The sequence below is a fragment of the Pollicipes pollicipes genome, unplaced genomic scaffold (genome assembly GCF_011947565.3).
Source record: "Pollicipes pollicipes isolate AB1234 unplaced genomic scaffold, Ppol_2.1 Scaffold_4881;HRSCAF=5763_pilon_pilon_pilon, whole genome shotgun sequence".
In the NCBI taxonomy this organism is placed as follows: Eukaryota; Metazoa; Arthropoda; class Thecostraca; order Pollicipedomorpha; family Pollicipedidae; genus Pollicipes; species Pollicipes pollicipes.
Genome location: NW_023596576.1, coordinates 45,823,586 through 45,836,222, shown reverse-complemented (window position 1 = coordinate 45,836,222; position 12,637 = coordinate 45,823,586). Strand labels below are relative to the sequence as shown.

General features: G+C 52.5%; 1 protein-coding gene across 1 annotated transcript; it reads left to right on the top strand.

Annotated features, from left to right (window-relative positions):
• The first annotated feature begins 1,345 nt into the window (after positions 1-1,345).
• On the top strand, positions 1,346-12,355 carry LOC119101292 (adenosine deaminase). Its single transcript, XM_037224584.1, has 9 exons — positions 1,346-1,483; positions 5,659-5,720; positions 6,854-6,979; positions 8,095-8,324; positions 8,903-9,001; positions 9,349-9,467; positions 10,658-10,827; positions 11,501-11,627; positions 12,096-12,355. The coding sequence occupies exons 1-9, from the start codon at positions 1,442-1,444 to the stop codon at positions 12,192-12,194; spliced, it is 1,074 nt and encodes a 357-aa protein (XP_037080479.1). The 5' UTR covers positions 1,346-1,441; the 3' UTR covers positions 12,195-12,355.
• Positions 12,356-12,637: the final 282 nt, after the last annotated feature.

Genomic DNA, 12,637 nt, shown 5'->3' with positions numbered 1-12,637 from the left:
TGTTAAAGGGACTAGGTATACTATATAACACAGCTATGTGATTTATCTACTTGCAGGTGCGCAATACACAGTTTTTGACCACAGAAAATAATTATTTTTGTCACTTAAGCCATGTAGGTACTTCATTTTCTTATTTGGTCGGTTTATAGAGTTAGATATAGACCTATGCTAGCATCCTCAGTCGACGTCTAGTTAAGTCTTGAGTGGTATTTTTGTGTCTTAAATGCTTTTTTCTCACAGTTGCACCTAAGAAAATAAGCTGAGGCAGAAGAGAATTGTGACAGAAAACGAAAAGTATCTCGTAAGCTACTTGTGGACTAATTCTGAACCGTGAACTGATATGACCTGATCCTTGTGGGGGAACAGAAATGGCCGGAAAGTACTCAACACAATTTTATTGCTTACCTCCATGCTCTCGATATCCGTCTTGACCCTCGGCCGGGTGCAGGTTAAGACGGGACACCTCATCGCGGAATAGCCGACCGGACGGCCAGCTACCTGCAGCAGGTTCAGCTGTTGTGTATCCTGGACAACCCGAGGGCCATCTGGAGCTCCTTTTGTTGTCACGACTTGGTGGGTGTGGGTACACTGTTGGCCACCGCCGTTGCTGATCGTGTTTTGCCATTTAACTGGCGGTCGTATTCAACCAGGCACGATTGTGCGACGACTATACCTGCCATTGCTCAGCGAAACATGACTGATTTTTATCGGGCCAATGTGTACTCCTAAAAGCTGCCGCACGATGCAGTCGATTGCCCAGTATCCCAACCCAGGCGTTATTAAGTGAACACTTGTCAAATATCTGAAGTACAATTTAGTACAAGATCAGCATGGTCCTACTAGTGGCGCGTCTAGGTGCCTAGCACACCAATAGTTGAGTAACCTTTTCTGCATGTTTTCTTGGCCCAACATTCCCATTTTGTTCATAGCGAGTGGGTGAGTGGGAGGGGGTGAGCTCAGCTCCCGTTCCCATAGCCCCGAAAATGTATCATGTGACACCCCTGGACGACATAATTTGAATGGTCTGGAAGCGTCGTCACGTGTATGTGCAGCGTGCTGGTGATGCCAATGACAAACATGCAGTTAGATTAAACGCACAGATGGTCTTGTTTTCTGTTGTTGAATGAAAACTGTGAAACGCGGTGTTAAGTCGGTCACGGACAGACGCCAGTACAAACGACTGAGATAACGCACGCCTGGTTGTTAGGCCGTGGTCGGCTGGCGGGGACGTCAGCCGTCAATCTGTGCGTCGCGCGCTGTCCGCTGTCACCACCGGCGACCCCGGGCCGTTCTGATAACTTCCTCTTACCCGCCTATCGGCTCTGATTGCGTCAAGTGGTGGCGATGCGTATCCGGAGGCGGGACGGGCAGGCCGACCGGCGGCGGGCGCTGCCAGAGTTGGTGCCGCTCCCTGCCAGTGAGGTCGCCACCCGCCGCCGTCATGAACGTCACCGAAGTGATCAGCCCCATCGTCAAGTGCCGGGTATGTAGCCGGCTGTGCGTGGGATGGCCGTTCGCCGATAGTGCGCTGTTGCGATGCTGGTCAGATATTCGTCGTCATTGGTAGCTGTGGTTAGAGATGTAGTGGTTGTGTGCTGAGATGTTAATGTGAAATGATCTAATGATCGCGTGATCGCGTGCACCGCATGTTAATGTGTTGCCGACTGTGTTTTATGGCTTCGTTCTTGTACTCCCATCGACTGAAGTAGGATCGTTTGAACGGACTTTGCTTTTCCTGAAGAGATGGAGTCAATATGCACCGAAGTGGGCCAAGCGTCTGTTTCTGATTCATTGGGTGCTTCGTTGTGTCCGGAAATTTTCATTGATGCCGTCATGTTTTGCAACTTTTGCACCTTAGCATATGATCTTTGGGAGGTGAATACAAGGCAGTGTTCCTTTCATTATGTCAGTGTTGAAGTTCATCGTGCTACGGCCAAAGACAACGTGCAAAACAGCGGCATTTCAGCTATCCGCGATGTACGCTTTTTTACCCAGAATCTGCCGTCCATCCTAGACAAAACAATATGTTTTATTGCCGGCCAACACCCTTTGATGTGCGCACATCCGACTTTCGCACTGTCGCGGAGGCAATTGCTCACCAAGAAATGGTTTTACACAGCTGCAGAACCTCTTGCGCTAGATCTGTTCCAACTTCGATGGCCTGTTATTCTTCACCAATTGTCATACGTCCTGGAGTTACAGATCCCATGTCATGTGCAGTCTTTTGCCTTGTTGGGTTTTAGCTATGCATACCGGACACCAACGTGGTTTGATATTCCTGGGGTTTAACACCGCAGGGACGCGTCTCACGCAGCCTGTAAAGCGCGAGGGGGGACTGTCCCCCACAACTTAAGTGAGACCCAATGTTGTCAAACGTGTACACACAGATGATCAGGTGAAGTGAAATCACTATAAATCACTATAAATCACTATAAATCACTATAAATAGGTGAAATCACTATAAAAATATAAAAATGTCATATAGAGCGCTAAATGCACCTGATACGCCGTGGGCACCGGAATCCTTCAGTGGGATTCCAAATTCACCTTGTCGGAAGGTGGGAGGGGAGACATCAATTTTCATTATTTCTTTCTAGTTCCCACCCATCGAGCTAACAGCTCAAGTGTTCAAACAGTTGGAGACTCCATTCCGCTCCCCTGGCCACGTGGTTCTCGCGTCTGCTTCGTCGATGGAGTCTGAAGCGTATGTTTTCGCAGCGCGACTATTGACATACCGTATAATTATCGCACCGAATTAACTTCATGAAGCTCCTCGTATTACAAACGTCCGAGTGCGCATGCGCCACTTCGGTTGTTCAACGTCCTTCTCTCCGCGGGGTTGGAGATTTGCATCTTGTTGCTGAGACCAAGACCCATGTTGAGGTGTTCAACCGCATTTTCGGGCTGGGTCCCTGCGGTGTGAAACTCAGCCACATTATCACATCCGTTCTCACGGGAACAGAAGCAAAACAAACGCCGACGACGCGTCTGGAGTTGGCTCGGGGCCACGTGGCCAGGCTAGTGCGGGAGTAAACAACGTCGTTTTGTGTTGTTCACTTCAGCTTCAAAGCAAAGAGTAACGGCAATCTGAGTTGTTTTTTCACCTAAAACAATGCTAAGCACCTACTGTCAAAGACATTGTTAGCGAACTCTGGTTATTGTGAGCGATGGCACAATGACCCCTGAAGGTCAGCTGTTCGTAGCTATTGTCTTATTTCCCAGCCGGTTTCATGGCTACGTACGCTTTTCTGGCTCGTCTCGGCTCCAAATTGGTCACGGAAGTGCTAATAGGTCGCGACAGTTAAATGCGTGATGGACCGGCCGGCAGTAGCTGGGCGGGCGGCGACACCTCTTGCCGGCGTGTTCCGTGGTCGTCTGCTCGCGGCCTCGGCTGTCCCTGTTCCTTGGCCGTCTGCTGGCGGCTCGGCTGTCCCTGTTCCGTGGCCGTCTGCTGGCGGTCTCGACCGTTCCTGTTCCTTGGCCGTCTACTCGTGGCCTCGGCTGTCCCTGTTCCATGGCCGTCTGCTGGCGATCTCGGCTTTCCCTGTTCCGGGGCCGTCTGCTGGTGATCTCGGCTGTCCCGGTAGTCATCACGGGCGCAAGTCACGACAGGCGCATTGCAAATACTCGGGGAAGAATGGTTGCGTCAGCCGCAGCGACCATCACTGAGAGAGTGACTGATACACCTGGGCGTCGGCGCACATTCATCGTTGGGGGGGACAGGGACGGGGTTAGCCAGGAGTGACCCAGGCCAGCCCTGTAAACCCTAGCCGGAACCTTAGCCGGCATTGCGTGGCGACTTCACAGCGTGCCACTCCGCGAGGGTCGCGAACTGAGATTTCGGAGCGTTCTAACCTCCGATAGGCTTGCCCGATCACTTAAAGGTCATAACCCGTCGAATTAATTGCGCAGATGGGTCGCGCCCCACAGCTCCAAGGATGACACGCTTTGTTTGTATATGGTGAGAGCATAACACCGATAGGACAAGGTGCTTTCAGTGCGTAGGGTACTGGATCCTACTCCGTACGCAGTGTATTAAAAATAACAGCAGCAAAGTAGTCGACAATAGTGCGGCAGCACAGCGTCCGGCTGTCCGATTTTTTTCCAGATTGTAAGGTCATATAAAGTGCAAATCTGTAAAACTTGTTCGCGACATTTTAAAAAGCGTAGCATCAGATCAAAGAAAAAAAACGCATATCCGTTCGCTTCCTGTCTGTTTCTGAAGTGTAATCTCTATGCCCGAAGTCTAGATAGATCGTGTAAGTGAAAAGACGACAGCTATTTTACTCGGTTACGAGATAAATGCATTATGAAATGAATGCACTTGTCGCTGTTGGAGGCAACATGCGCCAACTATTATCTGGGCCACCCTGTACGAGTAAAAGCTGCCTCATATTGCATTCAGTCAGTCTTTATCCCAATGCAGACGTTATCGTTTAAAAACAACTTGTCAAACAGTTGCAAACTGGCTTAACATATGAAACAGTTGGCATAACAAAATAATGATACTTACAGAAGATTATTTGGTACAAAATTGACAAAATTCGAATAGTGGTGTGTTAAGGTACCCACTATGCAATACACCAATAGTTAAAATAATTGTTCTGCGTCTATTTGGTCCAGTATTCCCTTCTGCTCATATGTATTGAGGGGGACTCAGAGGAGCAGTGCGGACTCAGGTCAGCATTGGTGGGATGGGAGTTGCAGGTGACCGGCGCACCTTCCACCAGGGTCACGGTCGCGCGCAGGCTATGGTACCAGATACACCGCGAAACTGTGCTTTGAGCCGATAGCCACATATAAGGCACGCCCATGCCCGCTAAAACAGCAGTCCTTATATCACAAACTCGCCGATCTTCACGAAGGTCCCATACGAGCTACGCTAGAATGTCCATATCGACGCTCACTGACAGAGTCCTCATCACTTTCGACCAACGAATTTTCACACGCAATGCACCTTTCCCTGCACTGCATCGTTTCAGTCGGCGAACGGACGCGCGCAGCTCTCTGGCTCGACAGACGCTTATGCATGCCACCTCACCGTCACCTGAAACCAACCGCATACTCGTAGGTTAGATGGGTCTTGACAATCGCACACAATTCACATAATCACAAATCAGGGCATGCTTTTTTACCTTTCTCAGACTATATAAGTCCCACCTTTCTTTCTTCAATTCACACCTACCGAGCAGTGTTTGTGTTTGCATGTGTTGCGATAACTGGGCGCCAACTGCGGGAAGCCCGCAGAATGGTGCAGCCTTTGTGAGGCGGTAGAGCGTGTTGTTTTCTTACGATTGATTCGACCATACACCACTGCCTCATTGCCGATATCACCCACAGAAGGGTGTAATGGCGCAGCCTTGAATAATATCAATGCATGACTTCGTATTTTGTGGTATTATGCCGATTTCATGTCAGCAACGATAATGTTGGGCTCCATGTTTTCCTAAGCCGCAGCTCTCATTTCAATTTAATCCATCACGAACTTTTGCTTTGAAATGGATGAAAGTCGCAGATCACGACTGGTAAATACAGATCATCGCCAAACCAGGAAATGGCCTGATGAAAACTACATAGATGCAACAGCACAGCTTCAGCCGTGCTGGTCACGTGGTACCAGGCCGTAGCGTGACCGGCGGGGATACCCTCCGGCCACAGGTTCACCTCCACGTGCACCTGGATGGCGCCGTCCGCCCCTCCACCGTCTGGGAGCTGAGCAGGTAAGCCTGTGTGCGGCTCACAGAGCCACGCCCCGGCCACAGATCCACCTGGGCTCTTGCGCCCGGTTTTCTTGCCATCTCACATCGGACAGCATGAAAGCTTCATGACAGTGCCCTTAATGACCCATTACGAAAAACCGCAACCTGATTACTCGGACCTAGCAATAGAAGAGCCAGCTTTGTGTTTCAGGCTTTGAGCCAAGGGTCGGGTCGGTCGGGCTCTGTGAGCACAGTCACGCGGTAAACGGGCAAAGGCTTTACCAAGGTATGCACGTTTGTACCAACGAGGTCATATTACACAGACACAAATACAACATCTCGTAAAAGAACCACAGACCGCGCACGCGTGGAGTACAGTTGAAAATGTTGTCACATAATCGGTTATTTCTAATAAAGTTGTGTATGTGTTTGAGGATAACAGGACACACAACACAATTACGATCACTTAATTACATAAACATGCCAAAATTTACTGTAACAAACAGATTGGTGTGCCAAAAAAGTCAGTTGGATGGCGCATATGGTCGCAGCATGTGCTAATTCCAATGTCAGTGCTATCCTTTTTGACGGCACTTCGTTGGTTTTTGGAAATGCACGAGGATCTGCAACTTTAAGGCTTTGCACGTGCCCTACGGATGCTGGTCACATAAGTGTAGTGGATGTAGGTACTTGATGACGTAACAGTGCGATACCGTCACCTGAAGTAAAAGTACAGAAGTGGTAAGTTTTTTTGTCGTTCTACCTACGTAGAGCTGATAACTTGCATTTTAGAGTTGCAGTATTGGCCTCGCCCTAATAAAAGATAAAGTCGCTTTTTTGCTGGTTCCAATCCCTTTAGACCAGCATGAGCGCAACTGTGAGGTTCAAAATGATCTGTGACGTCATCAGTGAGTACCGGGTGAGCAAGTTGTCATGTGTTTGTTTCGCACGATCCGGGGGTTTGAGCAGCTTTTACCGTGATCTGAATCAGCTCACCTCTCGGGCCGATTCTAGAGACATTTCAGAACGTGTTAAACTGTTAACCCTGCCCGCTCCCCAGCAACGGCAAGGGGAAGGTGTGAAATGTTTTACAAAATGCTTCGGTTAAATGCCTTGTGAAATAATGACCATCCAAGGTGACCATTTGCTTTCAGACAGAAAAAGTTGCTTCTACCTGGGAACGGCAGCTTGAAAGATCTGGAAGAAGCTCTGCAAATTCATTCGCCTCGGGATCTGGCACATTTCCTCCAAAAGTTTCGATGGATTTCACCAGCCATTGTGTGAGTAAACGTTTACTACGTATTAATGATGAATGGGGTATTTGGGTATTCGGCCCTGTGCAAAGCATTGAAGGCCTGGCACTTGGCTGGCGTCAATGCACGATCGTTGCTTCATACCGAATATTAGACTATTTTAAAGGTTTGGGAGAATGACCGAGAAATTCTTTCGGATATGGATCCAAATGCGTTGTGGATAGATTAAGGTTTTTCTTCGAGAGTGTCAAGACTTCCCCAGTCTATTGGTGCGTGCGTGCGTGCATGTGTGCGTATTGCGTCCATGCTAAGTGTAGCAAACTGCTAGTGTACTTCCAGTTTTTGCTTCTTTTTTGCTGTTCATGGCACGTGACCATATTGTCGTCATTTTTTGCATGCGCTTCTGGACAGGCCTTGCCGCAACCAAACCGCTCCAGAAAAGCCAGCAATTACCTCTAATAACGCCCAAAAATAGCAAAAACCAATGCAGGTGTACTTCGGCCTCGTGAAACACAGTTCTTGTATTGTCGGGGGAAATGCAGGCTGCGTGAACTTCTCCCATGTGTGCTGTTTCAGGCAGCTTTGCATTTGTAAGCCTCACATGGTTCCTGGGAGAAGCGCAAATTGGGATGATCACCATTGAGGTTGCCGGACTACAGATGCAACCAGCCATAGTCTTAGAATGAGCCAGATCGGGGATTTCCACTGACCCACGAAACCTCTCTCTCAACGGATTCGGCTCTGCAATACCTTTTTTCTCAAAGGATTCGCCTCTGCATTGCCTTTTTGGACCGCTTTAGACGATTCTTATCGAAGAACCCACGTATACAAATTTTGATATCCGACCGCCCCCAGCAGGGCTGACCTTTTGACCACTGTCGCCAGAGTCGAACCAGCATACTTTCACCAGAAGCGGCAGCTGAAAGCTGGCGGCAGGTTGACCTCGGACCGCTGTCATCAAGGGTGACCTCTGACCTCTGTCATCAGGGGGGACCTCCGACTTCCGTCATCAGGGGGACCTCTGACGGCTGTCATCAGAGGTGATTCTTGACCTCTGTCATCAGGGGGACCTTTGACTGTTGCCATCAGGGGGTGACCTCTGACGGCTGTCGTCAGAGGTGACCTCTGACCTCCGCCATCAGGGGTGACCTGGCCGCCATCGAGCGTATCGCATACGAGTTTGTGGAGGACGAGGCACGCCAGGCGGTGCTGTACACGGAGGCGCGCTTCAGCCCACACCTGCTGGTGGGGCCAGGGGGTCAGGTCACCGCTCGCCAGGTCACCGAAGCGGTAATGCGCGGCATGGCGCGTGGCGAGCGTCAGTTCGGCGTCACCGCCCGTCTCCTGCTCTGCTGCATCCGCGGCATGACAGGTCAGTGACATATTAGTCATATAAGATCAACATGCCCATACCAGATCAGCGGGGTCATGGCAGGCCATCGTGGTCATGACAGGCCAGTGGGCTACTGCCATGCCAGCGGGTTGATATCAGACCAGGGGGGTCATAATCGGCCAGCGGGTCATCATAGGCCAGCGGATTCGTGCCAGACCACGGGGTGACAACCAGCCAGGGGGGTCATGCCAGGTCAGCGGTCCAATCCATCACAAGCCGTATTTCGCTTCTGTTAGCTTTTGCCTCCGCGCACCAATGGATATATGCCGTGGAAAAATGAAAGTGCTTTCAGATAACGCGATAACGTTGTAACAAAACGAGTGAAAACAAGACACTGTTCACATAGTTCCCTATAACCTTGCCGGACCTCAACTGTTGTGTTGCGCTACCACCGTATATATCCTGTCGTAACACGGTCGGCGTGCTTGCCTATTCCTGCACTCCTCTGCGAACGGCGACGGGCTCGGAACGTGTCACGTCCTGTGTAATACCCGAATGAAGCTATGGGAAGGCTCTGATACCGTTCGGTGCGGCCCACCTTACGTGGTCCTCCCCAGAGAACTACGACGACACGCTGGACATGTGCACCGAGTTCCGAGGCCAGGTGGTCGGCATCGACATCGCCGGAGACGAAGCCTCGGCCGTCGAAGTCGACGGTCAGTCGGTGGGCAGTCGTACCGAGCCATCGGTCTTGTGTGTGGGAGGATCCGTTCGAGGCGTCTGACGCGTGGCCGTGCGTGCGCGAGATGGCGAGGCGGTAGATGGCGCTGGCTCCCGCGCTTCACGTAAGCTACTCCGCCAGTTGCATGCTGACCTGCACATGGCAGCGATCTGACAAGGTCAGCCTCTGAGTAATTGACCGTCCTGCCAGTTTCGCCTCTGAGAGACCATCTGACCATCAGAGGCCGCCTCTGAATGAATATCTAGCGTTCAGAGGCCACCTCTGAATGAATATCTAACCGTCAGAGCACTCTGCTGAGTGACCATCTGACTCATCGGGCAGGGAACGCAAATGCTGGTCTGCTGCGGGCCGAGGTTCGCACGTTCCAGGAGGCGGCGCGCCGCGGCATCCACCGCACCGTGCACGCCGGCGAGGCCGGCCCGGCCAGCATGGTGCAGCTGGTGAGTACGCAGCAGCCGGCCAAAGCCGGGGTGGCGAGGCCGGCCCGGCCAGCATGGTGCAGCTGGTCGGTACGCAGCAGCCGGCCAAAGCCGGGGTGGCGAGGCCGGGCCCGGCCAGCATGGTGCAGCTGGTGAGTACGCAGCAGCCGGCCAAAGCCGGGGTGGCGAGGCCGGGCCCGGCCAGCATGGTGCAGCTGGTGAGTACGCAGCAGCCGGCCAAAGCCGGGGTGGCGAGGCCGGCCCGGCCAGCGTGGTGCAGCTGGTGAGTACGCAGCAGCCGGCCAAAGCCGGGGCGGCGAGTGGTTCGGTGTGAGGAAGATAGAAATGTGAGGCACAGAAAGAGAGGGAGCGAGGCAGGCACACTCAAGATAAGGGTGGGAGCAAAACAGGGTGGGATGGGCAGGTGGCCGACACGAAGAAGATATGGACAGGGAATGGGAGGAAGGAAGGAAAGCACACTCAAGATAAGGATGGGGAGCAAAACAGGGTAGGAGGAGGGGGGGGGGGGACAGAGATAGAGATAGGACAGGAAAGGGGATGAAGCGCAAACAGGTCGCGTTTGAAATAGGTTAAGTGTTACAACCGGGGCACGGACGCAAATCCATATGAAACATCAGTTGGAGAAAGAGTGGAAACGAAATGTAAACATCCAGACTTTGCAAGGTTTTGTCAACAGAGCTCACCAGTGTTCCTCATGCTGCTGACCAGCCTGCAAGCGGTTGACGGTCCCATAGCGGCGACAGTCGCGGCTGGCTCGTACTTTGACCCGACCACGTCAGTTCTGTGCAGCGTGCTCCTAACTCCACAAAATGCCACCAGCTGCCCCACGTTGTACCCTGTCTTGTACATTCTTCTGGGGTCGTAGGAACAGCCCAAAAAGTGTATGGGTAAGCTTGATATAAGTAGAGCCTTGAGCTCCTGGCTTTCGGAATTAGGAGTCGGCAATTATTTTTCTGACAAGCATCGAACCTAAAAAAAGCCGTTTGTACCGCCTAACAGTGATATTAAACATGTATTGGTTCTAAGCGCTCGAACGCCTCAAGCTGAGCCGATGGTCACTAATAGGGGCAAATGGATTTTTAAAACCCACTTTTCTACGCATCATCCCATAACGTAATCTTGAACTTCCCATCAGCTGGGGGCCAATGGCGCCTTCTCTGCTGCTACAGCGCCGCCCCCTGTGCCTGCAGGCTATTGACGAGATGCAGGCGGAGCGGATTGGACACGGTTACCACGTGCTGGAGGACGAGGAGCTGTACCGGCGCTGCGTTAGCCAGGGCGTCCACTTCGAGTGCTGCCCCTCGTCGAGCTTCCTGACCGGCGCTGTGCCGCTCACCGAGACCCGGCACCCCGTGCAGAGGTGGGTACGGGACCTCCCGGCACCCCGTGCAGAGGTGGGTACGGGACCTCCCGGTACCCGGTGTAGAGGTGGGTACGGGACCTCCCGGCACCGCGTGCAGAGGTGGGTACGAGACCTCCCGGCACCCCGTGTAGAGGTGGGTACGGGACCTCCCGGCACCCCGTGCAGGTGTGGGTACGGGACCTGTCGGCACCCCGTGTAGAGGTGGGTACGGGACCTCCCAGCACCCCGTGCAGAGAGGTACGGGACCTGTCGGCACACCGTGCAGAGGTGGGTACGGGACCTGTCGGTACCCCGTGCAGGTGTGGGTATGGGACCTCCCGGCAAACCGTACAGAGGTGGGTACGGAACCTCCCGGCAAACCGTGCAGAGATGGGAACCTCCCAGCACGTCATGTTTGGTGGAAAGCGTAGTACATTCACCGCGGCGGATAAGGCGGTAAGGCGTGGAAACGTAGACGTGGATAAGTAACGCCATAGAGCAGTGAATAGCCGCGGACGCGTCTATAGCCTAGCGCACACAGAGTCAGCCGCGTCACGGATCGCGCCCAGCAACAGACTCCGGCAAGAACAAACGTTCAATACGTTTGGGTCAGTCTGGTGCGGGACTCCGACGCTCAACTGACCGCGCGCTCTGGTCCGGCGCCCGACTGACCGCACGCCCCCGACAACAGGTTCTGCCAGGACGGCGCCAGCTTCTCGGCCAGCGTGGACGACCCGACCGTCACGCAGACGGGCCTGGAGGACGAGTACGCCCTTCTGAGGCGCATGGGCTTCAACGAGGCCAACATCGCCACCATGGTCAGCACGCGGGAGCTACGGCGCTTTCCTTGATAAATTCAGTGCGGCTCATTTCTCTTGCAGGGGCGCTGCATTTGCCCCTCTTCTTTCGGATCAAAAGCATAAGTGGTACTTTCACGGGGACGGGCTCCCTTAGGTGTGTAGGGGAGGTACGACGGAGGAATGTCGCCACAACAGCGAGCACAGAAAATGACATACGAGGCTATATGGAACTTTGCGGTGGGGAAAGCGGTCAAGAGTTGTAGAGATCCCAGCTCGGAATCCCCAAATGCCTTCTTCTAGCCCGTGGTACGTTGGAACGTAAATGTAAAGATGTGTACTAGTTTAATAACGGAATGCGATCGCTTCCAAAGAAAAAAAGTGCACATCAGTGTCCTGCCCAGGAGTGAATGTAGGAACGTAAAGTTAAAGCGAAGCCGCCAGTCTCAAGCAGTGTCCATGAGCAAAAGTGTGGTCTATTGTCCACAGAACTTCAAGGCGGCCAAAGCCTGCTTTCTGCCAGAGGAGGAAAAGCAAGATCTGCTGCAGAAACTACGTCAGGCCTACGGCGTGCCTGGCTGTGACTGACAGATTGCCGTCGTGCCTGACTGCGACTGAGAGACTGCCGTTCGCTGGCGGGTGCTACACATGTACCAATGCTACTCGCAGACCAATACAGACTATCCGCTACAGCATGAGTCGCACTTAGACAAGTTTAGAAAAGAGACACGAAAGGAACCTGTTTTTCAGGGCCAACGAAAATGTGAACCAGGTGTGCCTTAGCGGTGTGAACGTGGTGGGCGTGAATTAGTGCCGCAGGTAAATTGCGCTGCTTGAGCTAGGACTTCTTTTCTGTGCTCCCCTGGCGCCTAGAAGCGAGAATAGCATTCTTTCATGATGCGTCGCTGGAATCATCTGGCTAGAACTTCAGATGGACATCATTATTGTAGAACTTTCATCGAAAGCTTTGAAGGAATCTTTTGGCATCAAGTATTTTTCACACGGCCCTGCTGCAAAGACCCTAACACCAC